The sequence below is a fragment of the Nerophis lumbriciformis genome, linkage group LG28 (assembly GCF_033978685.3).
Source record: "Nerophis lumbriciformis linkage group LG28, RoL_Nlum_v2.1, whole genome shotgun sequence".
Lineage (NCBI taxonomy): Eukaryota > Metazoa > Chordata > Actinopteri > Syngnathiformes > Syngnathidae > Nerophis > Nerophis lumbriciformis.
Genome location: NC_084575.2, coordinates 30024485 through 30044998, shown reverse-complemented (window position 1 = coordinate 30044998; position 20514 = coordinate 30024485). Strand labels below are relative to the sequence as shown.

Sequence of the window (20514 nt, the reverse complement as noted above, 5' to 3'; positions counted from 1 at the left end):
GCCAGGGTGGGTGCTGTCCTTGATGATGGCACTGGCTCTGTAGATGTCCGTCAGAGAGGGGACAGGGCGGCCGATGATCTTCTGAGCCGTCTTGACCACTCTTTGCAGCCTCTCCCTGTCTGCTGCAGTGCAGCTGCCGTACCATACCGTAATACAGTAGGTCAGCAGGCTCTCGATGGACGAGCGGTAGAAGGTCAGCAGCAGGTCAGGCTTCAGGTTGTACTTCCCGAGGACTCTAAGGAAGTGTAGCCGCTGCTGAGCCTTCTTGATGATTGATGTGGTGTTGACTGTCCAGGAGAAGTCATTAGAGATGTGGACTCCAAGGTACCTGAAGGTGTGGACCCTCTCTACACGCTCGCCGTTGATGTAGAGGGGGGCAGGGTCGGTGCTGCTCCTCCTGAAGTCGACGATGATCTCTCTGGTCTTGCTGGTGTTGAGAGCGAGGTTGTTCTCCGAAGACCAGGCCGTCAGCTTCAGGACCTCCTCTCTGTAGGCAGCCTCGTCACCCCTGGAGATGAGCCCGACCACTGTGGTATCGTCGGCGAACTTGACGGTAAGGTTGTCACTGTGGGCCGGACTGCAGTCATGGGTGTAAAGGCAGTAGAGGAGGGGGCTCAGCACACAGCCCTGTGGGGAGCCGATGCTCAGCGTGCGGGAGGATGAGAGGTGCGGGCCAAGTCTCACATTCTGGGGTCGGTCCGTTAGGAAGTCCCTTATCCAGGCGTTTGTGAGAGGGGGGAGGCCAAGAGTGTCCAGTTTATTGCAGAGTCTGTCCGGGATTATTGTATTGAAGGCAGAGCTATAGTCCACAGAGAGCATCCGGACGTAGCTCTCTATGAACTATATTATACATTTCCATAGTTTAGTTAGCTGAGGTATATAATGTACAGTGTATTTTGTCAACAACTGTATGTGTGTAAAGTATTTCTTGTGCTGAGCCATCATAAAACGGCTGCAAAAGACGCACTGGCTGAGGCTCGCCTCCTGCACCTCCGCCGTAGAATTTGCACCCTCTGACGGGAGTATTATATCAACTTAAGCCCACACTTAAACTTTCCACGTGCAAGATTGAATCTATTTAAAAAAGTTATTTCATAAGAAGCCAAAAAGTGCAAAAACAATAATGTTCGTGTTGGAGGAGTTGTGAATGACTGCAGGGCCACAACATTAGGTACACCTGCAGACTGCAGGTGTACCTAATTCACAACTCCTCCAACACGAACATTATTGTTTTTGCACTTTTTGGCTTCTTATTAAATAACTTTTGTAACCTATTTTTATGGGCTTTCCTCTTTGTGATGTTAAGTTCCTGTTTTGCGCTGTTATACAGTATATGCCTTGAGCTCTTATTTTGAAGGCGCTAAGAGCGGAAGTGATATGACATGGGGTGGAGCGGAAGTTTTTGAAAGAAGGTAAATAAAGTGGTCCTCGTGTAAACTGGAGCCTCCGTGTTTGTTATTTTGTAGTTTCATACAGTATAGGCGACATTTATAAACCCTCGGTTACACTTTTTTAAATAGATTCAATCTTGCACGTGGAAAGTTTAAGTGAGGGCTTTAGTTGATATAACACTCTCGTCAGGGGGTGCATTAATCCAGCACAACAGCGGCTCATGGACTTATTTTATAAGTAAAGGTAAGACCATAATAACGTTTTTTTATTAAATGTGCTTTTTTGTGTGCTACAGTTTGTATGTGTAAAGTTAAAGTTAAGTTAAAGTACCAATGATTGTCACACACACACTAGGTGTGGTGAAATTTGTCCTCTGCATTTGACCCATCCCCTTGTTCACCCCCTGGGAGGTGAGGGGAGCAGTGGGCAGCAGCGGCGCCGCGCCCGGGAATAATTTTTGGTGATTTAACCCCCAATTCCAAGCCTTGATGCTGAGTGCCAAGCAGGGAAGAATGCTGGTATGAGCTTTTAAACATAACCCGTTAACTGCTGCCAATCAAATGGTGAATAACATACATATATATATATCTACATCCTGAAAATATGAAAACAAAACTGTGTTTGGATAATTGATACTTCAAACTTGCATAAATAAATCTTAAGGAATATAACATAACTTGGCTTCTGAGAGTTTCAAAATGTAATGAATAAAATGCTAAAGTTGTTGATAAACAAGCAATTATTTTAATGATTAATTATGGTCATTTTAAATGAATTATTATGATAATTTAAAATCAATTATGTCAAATATGTTTATTTTAATGTATAATTCTATGGCTGGATGTAATAAGGAGTCAGGAAAAAATACAAAGAAAAATACAAATAATTTTGATGTTTTTAGCAAAATATAGTAAAAATGTATTTTTATTTTTTTTGTTTTAATTATCAATCAATCAATCAATGTTTATTTATATAGCCCTAAATCACAAGTGTCTCAAAGGGCTGCACAAGCCACAAGGACATCCTCGGTACAGAGCCCACATAAGGGCAAGGAAAAACTCACCCCAGTGGGACGTCGATGTGAATGACTATGAGAAACCTTGGAGAGGACCGCATAATTAATAAATATATTTATTTTTAGGTAAGATAAACATAATAATACAATGTATCTCTAGTCTGGATGATTTAGTTCTTGTCACCCTGTTGTCCTCCCGTCGTGAAAAAAGGCTGTCCTCACTCAGGTCCGCATGGAGCTGGAGGGGGCGTGGCCTCCAGCTCCGGCTGAAAACCGGAAGATTTTCGGGAGAATATTTGTCCCGGGAGGTTTTCGGGAGAGGCGCTGAATTTCGGGAGTCTCCCGGAAAATTCGGGAGGGTTGGCAAATATGGTATCGGTTGATATCGGAATCGGTAATTAAGAATTGGACAATATCGGAATATCGGATATCGGCAAAAAAGCCATTATCGGACATCTCTACAAATTATCACAGGTCCCCTTTTAATATGACATGTTACATACTTGCCAACCTTGAGACCTCCGATTTCGGGAGGTGGGGGGAGGGGGTGGGCGTGGTCGGGGGCGTGGCTAAAAGGGGAGGAGTATATTTACAGCTAGAATTCACCAAGTCAAGTATTTCATATATATATATATATATATATATATACATAAGAAATACTTGATGTTCAGTGAATTGTAGCTATATATGCATATATATATATATATATATATATATATATATATATATATATATATATATATATATATATGTATATATATATGTATATATATATGTATATATATATATATATATATATATATATATATATATATATATATATATATATATATATATATATATATATATATGGGGCGGCATGGCGTAGTGGGTAGAGCAACCGTGCCAGAAACCTGAGGGTTGCAGGTTCGCTCCCCGCCTCTTACCATCCAAAAAAAAATCGCTGCCGTTGTGTCCTTGGGCGGGACACTTCACCCTTTGCCCCCGGTGCCACTCACACCGGTGAATTGAATGATGAATGATAAGGTGGTGGTCGGAGGGGCCGTTGGCGCAAATTGCAGCCACGCTTCTGTCAGTCTACCCCAGGGCAGCTGTGGCTATGAAAGTAGCTTACCACCACCAGGTGTGAATGAATGATGGGTTCTACATGTAAAGCGACTTTGGGTACTTAGAAGAGCGCTAACACGTAACACTCATCTACTCATTGTTAAATTAAGGGTTGAATTGTCCATCCTTGTTCTATTCTCTGTCACTATTTTTCGAACCATGCTGAACACCCTCTCTGATGATGCATTGCTGTGTGGCACGCACAAAAGTGATTTCATCAAATGCACTAGATGGCAGTATTGTCCTGTTTAAGAGTGTCACAACATTGCTGTTTACGGCAGACGAACTGCTTTACGGTATACAAAAAAGTGACTGCTGTTGTTGTGTGTTGTTGCCACGCTGGGAGGACGTTAATGAAACTGCCTGACAATAAACCCACATAAGAAACCAAGAACTCGCCCTCCATCATTCTATCGTTATAACGTGATTGGGCAGGTACGCTTTTTTTATATTGTGGAGGACCTGAGTCCGCCTGAATTTCGGGAGATTTTCGGGAGAAAATTTGTCCCGGGAGGTTTTCGGGAGAGGCGCTGAATTTCGGGAGTCTCCCTGGAAAATCCGGGAGGGTTGGCAAGTATGCATGTTATGAATTTGGTACCGATTTAGGGAGGGTATGATATGTGTTTTCTGAGGAAAAACAATCCATTTATTTTCTACCGCTTGTCCCTCTTGGACTTATTTGTATATCCTATATTGAGTTTACCAACGTACATCTGGAGCAGCTCCACCGTTACACAGGGATCCACTGTATGTTGTCTTAACAGTGATTTTTTTTTTTTAAACGTTTTTAACATTTACCTGTTGTGGTGGTAACCGATTCTGGTGAAGGGGTTGAATTATCCAAGGCAGAATATTCTTCTTGACAACGCCAGTCCACAGGACGAGGGCTCACTGTCATCAGCGTCATATACATCTGGAGAACTCCTCGGGCTTTTTTTAATGCCTCTTTTGGAGAGCTCTCTTCCATCTGTATCAGTCTGGATGGACTGTCCTAAAAAACGATATGTAAACAAACATACACTTGACTCAGTATATACAACATATATACTTTATACCAGTGTTTTTCAACCACTGTGCCGCCGTACAGTCTGGTGTGCCGTGGGAGATTATGTGATTTCACCTAACTGGGTTAAAAATATTTTTGCAAACCATCCATCCATCCATCCATCCATCCATCCATCTTCTTCCGCTTATCCGAGGTCGGGTCGCGGGGGCAGCAGCCTAAGCAGGGAAGCCCAGACTTCCCTCTCCCCAGCCACTTCGTCCAGCTCTTCCTGTGGGACCCCGAGGCGTTCCCAGGCCAGCCGGGAGACATAGTCTTCCCAACGTGTCCTGGGTCTTCCCCGCGGGATCTTACCGGTCGGACGTGCCCTTAACACCTCCCTAGGGAGGCGTTCGGGTGGCATCCTGACCAGATGCCCGAACCACCTCATCTGGCTCCTCTCGATGTGGAGGAGCAGCGGCTTTACTTTGAGCTCCCCCCGAATGACAGAGCTTCTCACCCTATCTCTAAGGGAGAGCCCCGCCACTCGGCGGAGGAAACTCATTTCGGCCGCTTGTACCCGTGATCTTGTCCTTTCGGTCATGACCCAAAGCTCATGACCATAGGTGAGGATGGGAACGTAGATCGACCGGTAAATCGAGAGCTTTGCCTTCCGGCTCAGCTCCTTCTTCACCACAACGGATCGATACAGCGTCCGCATTACTGAAGACGCCGCACCGATCCGCCTGTCGATCTCACGATCCACTCTTCCCCCACTCGTGAACAAGACTCCGAGGTACTTGAACTCCTCCACTTGGGGCAAGATCTCCTCCCCAACCCCGAATGACAGAGCTTCTCACCCTATCTCTAAGGGAGAGCCCCGCCACCCGGCGGAGGAAACTCATTCCGGCCACTTGTACCCGTGATCTTGTCCTTTCGGTCATAACCCAAAGCTCATGACCATAGGTGAGGATGGGAACGTAGATCGACCGGTAAATTGAGAGCTTTGCCTTCCGGCTCAGCTCCTTCTTCACCACAACGGATCGATACAGCGTCCGCATTACTGAAGACGCCTCACCGATCCGCCTGTCGATCTCACGATCCACTCTTCCCTCACTCGTGAACAAGACTCCGAGGTACTTGAACTCCTCCACTTGGGGCAAGATCTCCTCCCCAACCCGGAGATGGCACTCCACCCTTTTCCGGGCGAGAACCATGGACTCGGACTTGGAGGTGCTGATTCCCATCCCAGTCGCTTCACACTCGGCTGCGAACCGATCCAGCGAGAGCTGAAGATCTTGGCCAGAGGAAGCCATCTGGACCACATCATCTGCAAATAGCAGAGACCTAATCCTGCAGCCACCAAACCAGATCCCCTCAACGCCCTGACTGCGCCTAGAAATTCTGTCCATAAAGGTTATGAACAGAATCGGTGACAAAGGGCAGCCTTGGCGGAGTCTAACCCTCACTGGAAACGTGTCCGACTTACTGCCGGCAATGCGGACCAAGCTCTGGCACTGATTATACAGGGAGCGAACTGCCACAATATGACAGTCCGTTACCCCATACTCTGAGCACTCCCCACAGGACTTCCCGGGGTACACCGTTGAATGCCTTCTCCAAGTCCACAAAGCACATGTAGACTGGTTGGGCAAACTCCCATGCACCCTCAAGGACCCTGCCGAGAGTATAGAGCTGGTCCACAGTTCCACGACCAGGACGAAAACCACACTGTTCCTCCTGAATCCGAGGTTCGACTATCCGGCGTAGCCTCCTCTCCAGTACACCTGAATAGACCTTACCGGGAAGGCTGAGGAGTGTGATCCCACGATAGTTGGAACACACCCTCCGGTTCCCCTTCTTAAAGAGAGGAACCACCACCCCGGTCTGCCAATCCAGAGGTACCGCCCCCGATGTCCACGCGATGTTGCAGAGTCTTGTCAACCAAGACAGCCCCACAACATCCAGAGCCTTAAGGAACTCCGGGCGGATCTCATCCACCCCCGGGGCCTTGCCACCGAGGAGCTTTTTAACTACCTCGGCAACCTCAGCCCCAGAAATAGGAGAGCCCACCACAGATTCCCCAGGCCCTGCTTCCTCATAGGAAGACGTGCTGGTAGGATTGAGGAGGTCTTCGAAGTATTCCCTCCACCGATCCACAACATCCGCAGTCGAGGTCAGCAGAGCACCATCCCCACCATACACGGTGTTGACACTGCACTGCTTCCCCTTCCTGAGGCGGCGGATGGTGGTCCAGAATTGCTTCGAAGCCGTCCGGAAGTCTTTTTCCATGGCCTCCCCGAACTCCTCCCGTGTCCGAGTTTTTGCCTCCGCAAAGGTGTCCAAACGTTTTCCACTGAGGGCTGCACACGGAAAAATTAAAGCATTTTGATATTTTTCATTTTCAAACCATAACAAAATATATGGATTTATTTATTTTTTTCAAACTTTAGGGCTCCCAGGGTCCATAAAGGGTCTCAGTCATTAAAATGTTAAAAATAAGTCAAATTATTATTTTTTTTTAATTTAACGCTTCCAGTAAATCTCTATATCAACTTCAGGTTGATATAAAGTAAAGACCACTTGTTTTGTTGTTTTTTCATAGTAAAACTGAAATATGCAGTATTTAGTAATTAGAGCCCAAAAATATTAATAATACAGGACACTATTGATTTTAATTCATTATTATTTTTGAGTAATCACAGAGAAAAGATAAATAAAATCCCACTAAATCTTGTTGGGATCCAAAAGGTCCTCCAGCCATAAAGTGATACATTTTTATTAGTTTTTTTTTTTTACTTTCAACACTTAAGTTACAGCATACTTGCCAACCTTGAGACCTCCGATTTCGGGAGGTGGGGTGTGGGGGGCGGGGCGGGGGCGTGGTTGGGGGCGTGGTTAAGAGGGGAGGAGTATATTTACAGCTAGGATTCACCAAGTCAAGTATTTCATATATATATATATAAGAAATACTTGAATTTCAGTGTTCATTTATTTACACATATACACACACATAACACTCATCTACTCATTGTTGAGTTAAGGGTTGAATTGTCCATACTTGTTCTATTCTCTGTCACTATTTTTCTAACCATGCTGAACACCCTCTCTGATGATGCATTGTTGTGTGGCACGCACAAAAGTGCTTTCATCAAATGCACTAGATGGCAGTATTGTACTGTTTAAGAGTGTCACAACATTGCTGTTTACGGCAGACAAACTGCTTTACGGTATACAAAACGTGACTGCTGTTGTTGTGTGTTGTTGCCGCGCTGGGAGGACGTTAATGAAACTGCCCAACAATAAACCCACATAAGAAACCAAGAACTTGCCCTCCATCCTTCTACAGTTATAACATGATTGGGCAGGTACGTTGTTTATATTGTGTGCCTGAATTTCGGGAGATTTTCGGGAGAAAATTTGTCCCGGGAGGTTTTCGGGAGAGGCGCTGATTTTCGGGAGTCTCCCGGAAAATCCGGGAGGGTTGGCAAGTATGAGTTACAGGATCAACTTCAGATGTATCCGTCTATTTTACGTTTGAACTATTATTTTGTTTGTTTTATGCTCTTTTGTCAAAGAAAACATTGATGTATTTATATGGCAACCACAAAATCTACGCAATATTTTCCACATAAAACATTTTAAAGTGAAATATTTGAAGTAATTGGAGCCTTGAATAGGTCAAGAATTCAAAATAACATTCATTTGTTTAGTTTTTTTTAGCAATGTCAAAAAAAACCACAAAAAAAAACAGCCTGCATGGCAGCTTTGTGTCAACATTGCAACTTTTTCTAGTTAGATTTCACCTCATTCCACTTTTTTAAATGTTTTTATTTTATTTTTGCAATAGCATTTCCAGAATGTTAGCTGCATTTCCAGAATTAGCCCCCGGGCCGCACTTTGGACACTCCTGGTCTAGAGCAGGGGTCGGCAACCCGCGGCTCTAGAGCCGCATGCGGCTCTTTAGCGCCGCCCTAGTGGCTCTCTGGAGCTTTTTCAAAAATATATGAAAAATGGAAAAAGATGAAGGGGAAAAAAAATCTATTTTTTGTTTTAATATGGTTTCTGTCGGAGGACAAACATGACACAAACCTCCCTAATTGTTACAAAGCACACTGTTTATATTAAACATGCTTCACTGATTCGAGTATTTGGCAAGCGCCGTTTTGTCCTACTAATTTTGGCGGTCCTTGAACTCACCGTAGTTTGTTTACATGTATAACTTTCTCCGACTTTCTAGGACGTGTTTTATGCCACTTCTTTTCCTGTGTCATTTTGTCCACCAAACTTAAGGTTGTGCATGAAAGGTGAGTTTTGTTGATGTTATTGACTTGTGTGGAGTGCTAATCAGACATATTTGGTCACTGCATGACTGCAAGCTACTCGATGCTAACATGCTATTTAGGCTAGCTATATGCACATATTGCATCATTATGCCTCATTTGTAGCTATATTTGAGGTCATTTAGTTTCCTATAAGTCCTCTTAATTCAATTTATATCTCTTGACACACTATCTGTATGTAATATGGCTTTTAATTTTTTGCGGCTCTAGACAGATTTGTTTTTGTATTTTTGGTCCAATATGGCTCTTTCAACATTTTGGGTTGCCGACCCTTGGTCTAGAGTAACCGCGTAATACTCTTCCATACCAGTAGGTAGCAGCAGGTAGCTAATTGCTTTGTAGATGTCGGTAACGACGACATGGTTTTGTCGTGATCACAATATGCAGACGACAGCGGGAGGCAGCGTGCAGGTAAAAAGGTATCTAATGCTTAAACAAAAAATAAACAAAAGGCGAGTGCCGCTAAGAAAAGGCTTAGGGATGGCTGTGCAAAATGAAATTAAAACTGAACTGGCTGCTAAGTAAACAAAAACAGAATGCTGGACGACAGCAAAGACTTACGGCGTGTGGAGCAGGGATGGCGTCCACAAAGTACAGCCAAACATGACATCACAATCAACAATGTCCCCACAAAGAAAGATAGCATCCATCCATCCATTCATCCATCTTCTTCCGCTTATCCAAGGTCGGGTCGTGGGGGCAGCAGCCTAAGCAGGGAAGCCCAGACTTCCCTCTCCCCAGCCACTTCGTCCAGCTCCTCCCGGAGGATCCCGAGGCGTTCCCAGGCCAGCCGGGAGACATAGTCTTCCCAACGTGTCCTGGGTCTTCCTCGTGGCCTCCTACCGGTCGGACGTGCCCTAAACAACTCTCTAGGGAGGCGCTCGGGTGGCATCCTGACTAGATGCCCGAACCACCTCATCTGGCTCCTCTCGATGTGGAGGAGCAGCGGCTTTACTTTGAGCTCCCCCCGGATGACAGAGCTTCTCACCCTATCTCTAAGGGAGAGCCCTGCCACCCGGCGGAGGAAACTCATTTCGGCCGCTTGTACCCGTGATCTTGTCCTTTCGGTCATAACCCAAAGCTCATGACCATAGGTGAGGATGGGAACGTAGATCGACCGGTAAATTGAGAGCTTTGCCTTCCGGCTCAGCTCCTTCTTCACCACAACGGATCGATACAGCGTCCGCATTACTGAAGACGCCGCACCGATCCGCCTGTCGATCTCACGATCCACTCTTCCCCCACTCGTGAACAAGACTCCGAGGTACTTGAACTCCTCCACTTGGGGAAAGATCTCCTCCCCAACCCGGAGATGGCACTCCACCCTTTTCCGGGCGAGAACCATGGACTCGGACTTGGAGGTGCTGATTCTCATCCCAGTCGCTTCACACTCAGCTGCGAACCGATCCAGTGAGAGCTGAAGATCCTGGCTAGATGAAGCCATCAGGACCACATCATCTGCAGAAAGCAGACACCTAATCCTGCAGCCACCAAACCGAATCCCCTCAACGCCTTGACTGCGCCTAGAAATTATGTCCATAAAAGTTATGAACAGAATCGGTGACAAAGGGCAGCCTTGGCGGAGTCCAACCCTCACCGGAAACGTGTCCGACTTACTGCCGGCAATGCGAACCAAGCTCTGACACTGATCATACAGGGAGCGGACCGCCACAATCAGACAGTCCGAAACCCCATATTCTCTGAGCACTCCCCACAGGACTTCCCGAGGGACACGGTCGAATGCCTTCTCCAAGTCCACAAAGCACATGTAGACTGGTTGGGCAAACTCCCATGCACCCTCAAGGACCCTGCCGAGAGTATAGAACTGGTCCACAGTTCCACGACCAGGACGAAAACCACACTGTTCCTCCTGAATCCGAGGTTCGACTATCCGGCGTAGCCTCCTCTCCAGTACACCTGAATAGACCTTACCGGGAAGGCTGAGGTGTGTGATTCCACGATAGTTAGAACACACCCTCCGGTTCCCCTTCTTAAAGAGAGGAACCACCACCCCGGTCTGCCAATCCAAAGGTACTGCCCCCGATGTCCACGCGATGCTGCAGAGTCTTGTCAACCAAGACAGCCCCACAGCATCCAGAGCCTAGCATCCGCAAAACTTAATCAAAGTCTTGTTTGCTAAAACAAAGCAGATGCGGGGAATAGCGCTCAAAGGAAGACATGCTACAGGAAAATACCAACACAACAGGAAAAGTGACTAAAATAGGAGTGCAAGACAAGAACTAAAACACTAGACACAGGAAAACACCAAAAAACTTAAATTAAGTCACGGCTTGGTGTGACGGGTGGTGACAGTACACCTACTTTGAGTCAAGAGCTATAGTGATGCATGCTTGGTTATGGTTTGAATTCATATCCAACAATTTCGAAAACAACTTTTTATTTTCAATATCGGCTTCATTTTTTTAATGGTTTCTGCTGGTGGTGGGCCTCCGGATTTTTTTAATGAAAAAAATGTGCCTTGGCGCAAAAAGGGTTGAAAAACACTACTTTATACAGTGGGGAAGAGAAGTGTATGGTGGGTTAGTTTATTGCAACAGAGACAGACAGGATGCAGGATTGTACGGTATACCGGTACTGGTATGGTATTGCAGTGCTAATGAATCAAAAACGGTACTATACTCTGTTTGAAAAGTACCGGTTGCCGGGCATGACGGCGAGTCATCACGTCATGATATCAGAATCAGAATCAGAAATACTTTAATAATCCTTTCAGCACAATTACATTCAAAATCAGACAAACATTACAAGGGATTGCTGGTTTTGCGAGCAGAGGAGCATGTTCGGCAGCGCACACACACAGAGTACTTACAAGCAGACACAGTGTGTAGACAGAAAAGGGAGAACGGACACATTTTGGCCTAAAAACTTAAGATAAAGGTGAAGTTATAACACTGAAACGTCCTCAGGAAGAGGTGCTTTAAGACATGGCTAACTAGTTAGCTCCTTCTAAATCACTAATCCTCACCTCCATGGCGACAAATAAAGTGAGTTTCTTACAACTATCATCCCGGCAGGACGAGGAATAGCTAAACATGCTTCACTACCAGGGCCGGCCCGTGGCATAGGCCGTATAGGCAAATGCTAAGGGCGCCGTCCATCAGGGGGCGCCACGCCAGTGCCACAAATGTTGGAGAAAAAAAAAAAAAAAAAAAAAAAAAAAAAGTTGGTACTATTATTTCTAAATACAAAAAATAATCCCACGTTAATTAAAATGCAAAGTAAAGCCTATTTAATAGAAATATTATTTGTTACAACATTACGCCCCCCCCTCCCCCCCCCCTCCCCCCCCCCTCCCCCCCTCCCCCCGCACGGTGCGCCCCCTCCCTTCCCGTATCATGACTCTTTTTGGACGTCACCACATCAAAAAATCAACACAAGATGTCAAAACGGCCAAAACTGTCAGGTACCCAGGGAAGAAAAAAGAGAAAAGAAGAGGAGTAGAAACGAGAAAAGACAGAGTTAGCAGGTAGGTAACGTTAGCCTACATGAAATTATTTGTCTGTTACAGAATGTGATAGTAACCTGGCTTTTTAGCATTAAGCTAATGTTACATGATTCGGCAATTGCTAATCAATAAATAGCTAGTTTTGTTTTAACGTCGGGTTAATATTGTTGGAGGGGGCTAAATTGTTATGGAAAATAATAATGTAACGTTAGGTAATTACAGTACTCCCACCTTACATTCCTCAGGGACAATTGTATTAGATCTTTTAAGCAGGTGTTTTTTGTTTACATTGTTTTTGCCTTCTGGTTAGCTAATGTTTGCCCTGCAGGTAATAGTCACTTTTCCACCCCTTTATATATTAGGTATAGTTGTAAGTAAAAAAAAAAAAGGTCAAAGACAAAGCTATTCAGTTTCTTGTGAGTATATACACTTCACTGCCGATGTGGGGGGGCGCCACCTAAAATCTTGCCTAGGGCGCCAGATTAGGAGGATACGATAGCTAACCGCTAACAGCAAGCTAGCACTCCTGAATGTAAACAAATGCCATGGGTGGATCTACACCTGACATCCACTATAACAATGGTAGAAAATTATTTATTAAAGGGGAACATTGTCACAATTTCAGAAGGGTTAAAACCATTAAAAATCAGTTCCCAGTGGCTTATTATATTTTTCGAAGTTTTTTTCAAAATTTTATCCATCACGCAATATCCCTAAAAAAAAGCTTCAAAGTGCCTGATTTTAACCATCGTTATATACACCCGTCCATTTTCCTGTGACGTCACATAGTGATGCCAACACAAACAAACATGGCGGAAAGAACAGCAAGCTATAGCGACATTAGCTCGGATTCAGACTCGGATTTCAGCGGCTTAAGCGATTCAACAGATTACGCATGTATTGAAACGGATGGTTGTAGTGTGGAGGCAGGTAGCGAAAACAAAATTGAAGAAGAAACTGAAGCTATTGAGCCATATCGGTTTGAACCGTATGCAAGCGAAACCGACGAAAACGACACGGGAGAAAGCGAGGACGAATTCGGCGATCGCCTTCTAACCAACGATTGGTATGTGTTTGTTTGGCATTAAAGGAAACTAACAACTATGAACTAGGTTTACAGCATATGAAATACATTTGGCAACAACATGCACTTTGAGAGTGCAGACATCCCAGTTTTCATCAATTAATATATTCTGTAGACATACCCTCATCCGCGCTCTTTTCCTGAAAGCTGATCCGTCCAGTTTTGGATTTGATGTCAGCAGGCCAGGGAAGCTAGGGTCGATACCTCGCTCGTCTGCGGGAACAAACTGCCGCCATTGCTTGCCGTGCTACCGAGGCCCTTTGTCCCTGAATTGCTCACACACTCCGGCAGATTCAATGGGGGTCTGGCGGCAGATTTCTTTGACTTTATCGTTGGAAATGCATCTGCTTTGAGTGTCGCAGGATATCCACACATTCTTGCCATCTCTGTCGTAGCATAGCTTTCGTCGGTAAAGTGTGCGGAACAAACGTCCAATTTCTTGCCACTTTCGCATCTTTGGGCCACTGGTGCAACTTGAATCCGTCCCTGTTCGTGTTGTTACACCCTCCGACAACACACCGATGAGGCATGATGTCTCCAAGGTACGGAAAACAGTCGAAAAAACGGAAAATAACAGAGCTGTTTTGACTCGGTGTTTGAGAAAATGGCGGATTGTTTCCTCCGAGAGCGAATATTAGAAAGGCGTTTAATTCGCCAAAATTCACCCATTTAGAGTTCGGAAATCGGTTAAAAAAACATATGGTCTTTTTTCTGCAACATCAAGGTATATATTGACGCTTACATAGGTCTGGTGATAATGTTCCCCTTTAATCTACTTGTTCATTTACTGTTAATATCTGCTTACTTTCTCTTTTAGCATGTTCTATCTACACTTCTGCTAAAATGTAATAATCACTTATTATTCTGTTGTTTGGATACTTTACATTAGTTTTGCATGATAACCACACATTTAGGTATCGATCCGATACTGTCATGATCCGTGGCCCGGATCATGTTTTTGTTATTTTCTGTTAGTTTTTTGGACTCCCTTAGTTCCTGTTGTTGTGCATCCTTGTGTTATGATCTGGTGTTGGATCATAGTTTATTTTTGGGTTTTGAGTCACTTGTGATATAAGTTATGTTTCAGCACTCCTGTTTTGTGTTGTCTTGGTTGTCATGGTTACTGATTGTTTTCGCCTGCATCTGATTAGTGTTCGGGACTCACACCTGTTCCCGGTCACTAATCAGATGCAGGCGAAAACAATCAGTAACCATGACAACCAAGACAACACAAAACAGGAGTGCTGAAACATAACTTATATCACAAGTGACTCAAAACCCAAAATAAACTATGATCCAACACCAGATCATAACACCTTGAGTTTGTTTAGTTACCTTGGCTACTTATTATTTTCACCTGCCTCTGATTGGTGTTCAAGACGCTCACCTGTTCCCCGAGCACTAATCAGAGGCATTATTTAAGCCTGCCTTTGCCGGTCAGTCGGCCTAACTTCTTTGTTTGCTTATGCTCCAGTTATGTGAGTATTCCTTGTTCCTTATTCCTTTTTGCCTATGCTAAGTGTTAGCGTTTGCTCCGAGTGCGATCGGCAAAGTTTTCCTCTGGCTTGTTTTCAGTTTTTGGTACTTGTTTGAGTTCTACAAATAAATCATGTTCCTACTGTCGGAGGCAGATATTTACATATATCCGAATTTAAGTTGTACTTCTTCCATTTCTTTGTCATATTTGAAAACAGCTCGTGTTTTCCATTTCTTCTCTTGATGCTCTGTCAGCAAGTATACTGTGTGTGTTAACCTTGAGTTCTTTGGAATGTGTTTTGACTAGCATTTGTTTTGTCTACAGAGATGGGACGAGAAAGAGGGTGGTGGGATCGGGAAGACAGACCATTTTGGGAGGCGCAATAAAATGGTTAGACTGGTCTCAATCAATGTATATTGGCAAAGCTTTGAGAATATACAACAAAATACCTATTCTGTCTCTGGTGGTTTTTCAACTCAGCTTTAAGTGTCGGAAAGAACTTGGGAGCGAATTGTGACTTGAATTCCCTGGGAGGAACAACTGGTCCAAAACGCAACACTACCTGCACGTCCTGTCCGGAGTGGTCCCTTTTGCATCACGGGGGAACGGACCTCGCAGTAAGCTGCGATCCCGCCCACACGTAACAGATACCAAGTAGTTACAGGTTCATACATTGGTCATATTCAAAGTCCTCATGTGTCCAGGGACGTATTTCCTGAGTTTATAAACATAATATACATTTAAAAAAACAAAAGAATAAGTTGTGATGCCAAAAAATAGACGTAATCATAGTAGTATCGACTAGATACGCTACTGTACTTGGTATCATTACAGTGGATGCCAGGTGTAGATCCACCCATGGCGTTTGTTTACATTGTGACGCCGGTGAGCTACGGTGTGTAGTGAAGCATGTTTAGCTATTCCTCGTCCTGCAGGGATGATACTTGTAAGAAACTTACTTTATTTGTCGCCATGGAGGCGAGGATTAGTGATTTAGAAGGAGCTAACTAGTTAGCCATGTCTTAAAGGGGAACATTATCGCCAGACCTATGTAAGCGTCAATATATACCTTGATGTTGCGGAATTTTTTTTTTTTTTAACCGATTTCCGAACTCTAAATGGGTGAATTTTGGCGAATTAAACGCCTTTCTATTATTTGCTCTCGGGAAGCAATCCGCCATTTTCTCAAACACCGAGTCAAATCAGCTCTGTTATTTTCCGTTTTTTTCGACTGTTTTCCGTACCTTGGAGACATCATGCCTCGTCGGTGTGTTGTCCGAGGGTGTAACAACACGAACAGGGACGGATTCAAGTTGCACCAGTGGCCCAAAGATGCCAAAGTGGCAAGAAATTGGACGTTTGTTCCGCACACTTTACCGACGAAAGCTATGCTACGACAGAGATGGCAAGAATGTGTGGATATCCTGCGACACTCAAAGCAGATGCATTTCCAACCATAAAGTCAAAGAAATCTGCCGCCAGACCCCCATTGAATCTGCCGGAGTGTGTGAGCAATTCAGGGACAAAGGTCCTTGGTAGCACGGCAAGCAATGGCGGCAGTTTGTTCCCGCAGACGAGCGAGCTAAACCCCCTGGATGTCTTGGCTCACACCGTCCCTTATGCCACCGAAGATGATCAAGAGAAGAATATCGACCCTAGCTTCCCTGGCCTGCTGACATCAACTCCAAAACTGGACAGATCAGCGGATGAGGGTATGTCTACAGAATATATTAGTTGATGTAAACTGGGCTGTCTGCACTCTCAAAGTGCATGTTGTTGCCAAATGTATTTCATATGCTGTAAACCTAGTTCATAGTGGTTAGTTTCCTTTAATGCCAAACAAACACATACCAATCGTCGGTTAGAAGGCGATCGCCGAATTCGTCCTCGCTTTCTCCCGTGTCGCTGGCTGTCGTGTCGTTTTCGTCGGTTTCGCTTGCATACGGTTCAAACCGATATGGCTCAATAGCTTCAGTTTCTTCTTCAATTTCGTTTTCGCTACCTGCCTCCACACTACAACCATCCGTTTCAATACATGCGTAATCCGTTGAATCGCTTAAGCCGCAGAAATCCGAGTCTGAATCCGAGCTAATGTCGCTATAGCTTGCTGTTCTATGCGCCATGTTTGTTTGTGTTGGCATCACTATGTGACGTCACAGGAAAATGGACGGGTGTATATAACGATGGTTAAAATCAGGCACTTTGAAGCTTTTTTTAGGGATATTGCGTGATGGGTAAAATTTTGAAAAAAACTTTGAAAAATAAAATAAGCCACTGGGAACTGATTTTTAATGGTTTTAACCCTTCTGAAATTGTGATAATGTTCCCCTTTAAAGCACCTCTTCCTGAGGGCGTTTCAGTTTTTTTTAACTTCACCTTTATCGTTAGTTTTTAAGCCAAAATGCGTCCGTTCTCCCTTTTCTGTGTACACACTGTGTCTGCTTGTAAGTACTCAGTGATTGTGCGCTTCCGAACATGCTCGTCGGCTCTTAAAACCCAGCAATGACACGACGTGACGACGACGGGGGAACAGTACTTTTCAGAGGCGGTATTGTACCGACTATGATTCATTAGTATCGCGGTACAACCCTACTGCTTTCATAACCCAGACCAGTGTTTTTCAACCACTAGTGTGCCGTGAGACACAGTCTGGTGTGCCGTGGGAGATTTTCAAATTTCACCTATTTGGGTTAAAAATATTTTTGCAAACCAGTAATTATAGTCTGCAAATGATGTGTTGTTGTTGAGTGTCGGTGCTGTCTAGAGCTCGGCGGAGTAACCGTGTAATACTCTTCCATATCAGTAGGTGGCAGCCGGTAGCTAATTGCTTTGTAGATGTCGGAAACAGCGGGAGGCAGGGTGCAGGTAAAAAGGTGTCTAATGCTTAAACCAAAAATAAACAAAAGGTGAGTGCCCCTAAAAAAAGGCATAGAAGCTTAGGGAAAGCTATGCAGAACGAAACTAAAACTGAACTGGCTACAAAGTAAACAAAAACAGAATGCTGGACGACAGCAAAGACTTACAGCGTGTGGAGCAGACGGCGTCCACAAAGTACATCCGTACACGACAAGACAAGAACTAAAACACCACACACAGGAAAACACCTAAAAACTCAAAATAATTCACGGCGGGATGTGACAGGTGGTGACAGTACACCTACTTTGAGACAAGTGCGATAGTGACGCATGCTTGGTTATGGTTATGGTTTGAATTCAAATCCGACAATCGCGGCAACTTTTTACTGTCAACTGAGTTTCGTTTTTTTAACAATTTCTGCTGGTGGTGTGCCTCCGGAATTTTTCAACGCAAAAAAATATGCCTTGGCTCGAAAAAGGTTGAAAAAACACTGACCCAGACAATGAATGGAGCACAACGAACGGATGAAAGTTATCAATTTGATTCTCCGGCATGCAGCGCTCACCTCGATCTCTTCATTTATTTCTGATACACATCCCTGCGAGTAAAGATGGTGGATGTTTTTTTCCAGCGTGTTGACATATCTTCTGTTGTCCGAGTTCCTCATGTAACGGAAATGTGTTCTCAGGAGCTCCAGCACATGTGGGAGGGCTGCTTTGATATAACAGATATTACTCTGCAACACATAACAACAATGCACATTATGATTGTTTTCAAAGTAACAGATCCTATCGATCAAAAATCCATCCATCCATCCATCCATCTTCTTCCGCTTATCCGAGGTCGGGTCGCGGGGGCAGCAGCTTAAGCAGGGAAGCCCAGACTTCCCTCTCCCCAGCCACTTCGTCCAGCTCCTCCCGGGGGATCCCGAGGCGTTCCCAGGCCAGCCGGGAGAGATAGTCTTCCCAGCGTGTCCTGGGTCTTCCCCGTGGCCTCCTACCGGTCGGACGTGCCCGAAACACCTTCCTAGGGAGGCGTTCGGGTGGCATCCTGACCAGATGCCCGAACCACCTCATCTGGCTCCTCTCGATGTGGAGGAGCAGTGGCTTTACTTTGAGCTCCTCCCGAATGACAGAGCTTCTCACCCTATCTCTAAGGGAGAGCCCCGCCACCCGGCGGAGGAAACTCATTTTGGCCGCTTGTACCCGTGATCTTGTCCTTTCGGTCATGACCCAAAGCTCATGACCATAGGTGAGGATGGGAACGTAGATCGACCGGTAAATCGAGAGCTTTGCCTTCCGGCTCAGCTCCTTCTTCACCACAACGGATCGATACAGCGTCCGCATTACTGAAGACGCCGCACCGATCCGCCTGTCGATCTCACGATCCACTCTTCCCCCACTCGTGAACAAGACTCCGAGGTACTTGAACTCCTCCACTTGGGGCAAGATCTCCTCCCCAACCCGGAGATGGCACTCCACCCTTTTCCGGGAGAGAACCATGGACTCGGACTTGGAGGTGCTGATTCCCATCCCAGTCGCTTCACACTCGGCTGCGAACCGATCCAGTGAGAGCTGAAGATCTTGGCCGGAGGAAGCCATCAGGACCACATCATCTGCAAATAGCAGAGACCTAATCCTGCAGGCACAAAACCAGATCCCCTCAACGCCCTGACTGCGCCTAGAAATTCTGTCCATAAAGGTTATGAACAGAATCGGTGACAAAGGGCAGCCTTGGCGGAGTCCAACCCTCACTGGAAACGTGTCCGACTTACTGCCGGCAATGCGGACCAAGCTCTGACACTGATCATACAGGGAGCGAACTGCCACAATAAGACAGTCCGTTACCCCATACTCTCTGAGCACTCCCCACAGGACTTCCCGGGGTACACGGTCGAATGCCTTCTCCAAGTCCACAAAGCACATGTAGGCTGGTTGGGCAAACTCCCATGCACCCTCAAGGACCCTGCCGAGAGTATAGAGCTGGTCCACAGTTCCACGACCTGGACGAAAACCACACTGTTCCTCCTGAATCCGAGGTTCGACTATCCGGCGTAGCCTCCTCTCCAGTACACCTGAATAGACCTTACCGGGAAGGCTGAGGAGTGTGATCCCACGATAGTTGGAACACACCCTCCGGTTCCCCTTCTTAAAGAGAGGAACCACCACCCCGGTCTGCCAATCCAGAGGTACCGCCCCCGATGTCCACGCAATGTTGCAGAGTCTTGTCAACCAAGACAGCCCCACAACATCCAGAGCCTTAAGGAACTCCGGGCGGATCTCATCCACCCCCCGGGGCCTTGCCACCGAGGAGCTTTTTAACTACCTCGGCAACCTCAGCCCCAGAAATAGGAGAGCCCACCACAGATTCCCCAGGCCCTGCTTCCTCATAGGAAACAATCAAAAATATTCAATATCAAGTACACCCACTCACAAAACAACATCTTAATCTTGAAGAAATGGTGAATCGAAACACTTACCAAATTTAAATGTTCAACGAATGGATATATAATAAAACAGCCGTGGTGCAGCTGATTGTCAATCTATGGAGGAATAAAAGAAGGTTATGATTTCCTTTTTTATATACACTCTGCTGTTCATTCCATAGAAAGAATAATTACCTTTTTAGTGCAGCTTTTAAATTCAAATATGCATAGTGATCATCTGAATTTGTGCCAGCAAACGTGATTAATGTAAATGCGATGCATAGTAATGGAATTTGAATATAATTTTCATGACATTTGCAATAAGTATTTTTGCAATAACAATAATAATCATTATAATTAGAGATGT

General features: G+C 45.2%; 1 protein-coding gene across 3 annotated transcripts in view; it reads right to left on the bottom strand.

Annotated features, from left to right (window-relative positions):
- Positions 1-20514, bottom strand: part of LOC133571049 (uncharacterized) — an 81171-nt gene that overhangs the window by 5427 nt on the left and 55230 nt on the right. For all 3 annotated transcript variants that reach the window (XM_061924050.1, XM_061924051.1, XM_061924052.1), the window contains exons 3-5: positions 20202-20264; positions 18288-18458; positions 4313-4505 (exon numbers count right to left, since the gene is read on the bottom strand). In XM_061924050.1, the coding sequence (XP_061780034.1) occupies positions 4313-4505; positions 18288-18458; positions 20202-20264 (427 nt within the window). The remainder of the gene's footprint in view (positions 1-4312; positions 4506-18287; positions 18459-20201; positions 20265-20514) is intronic.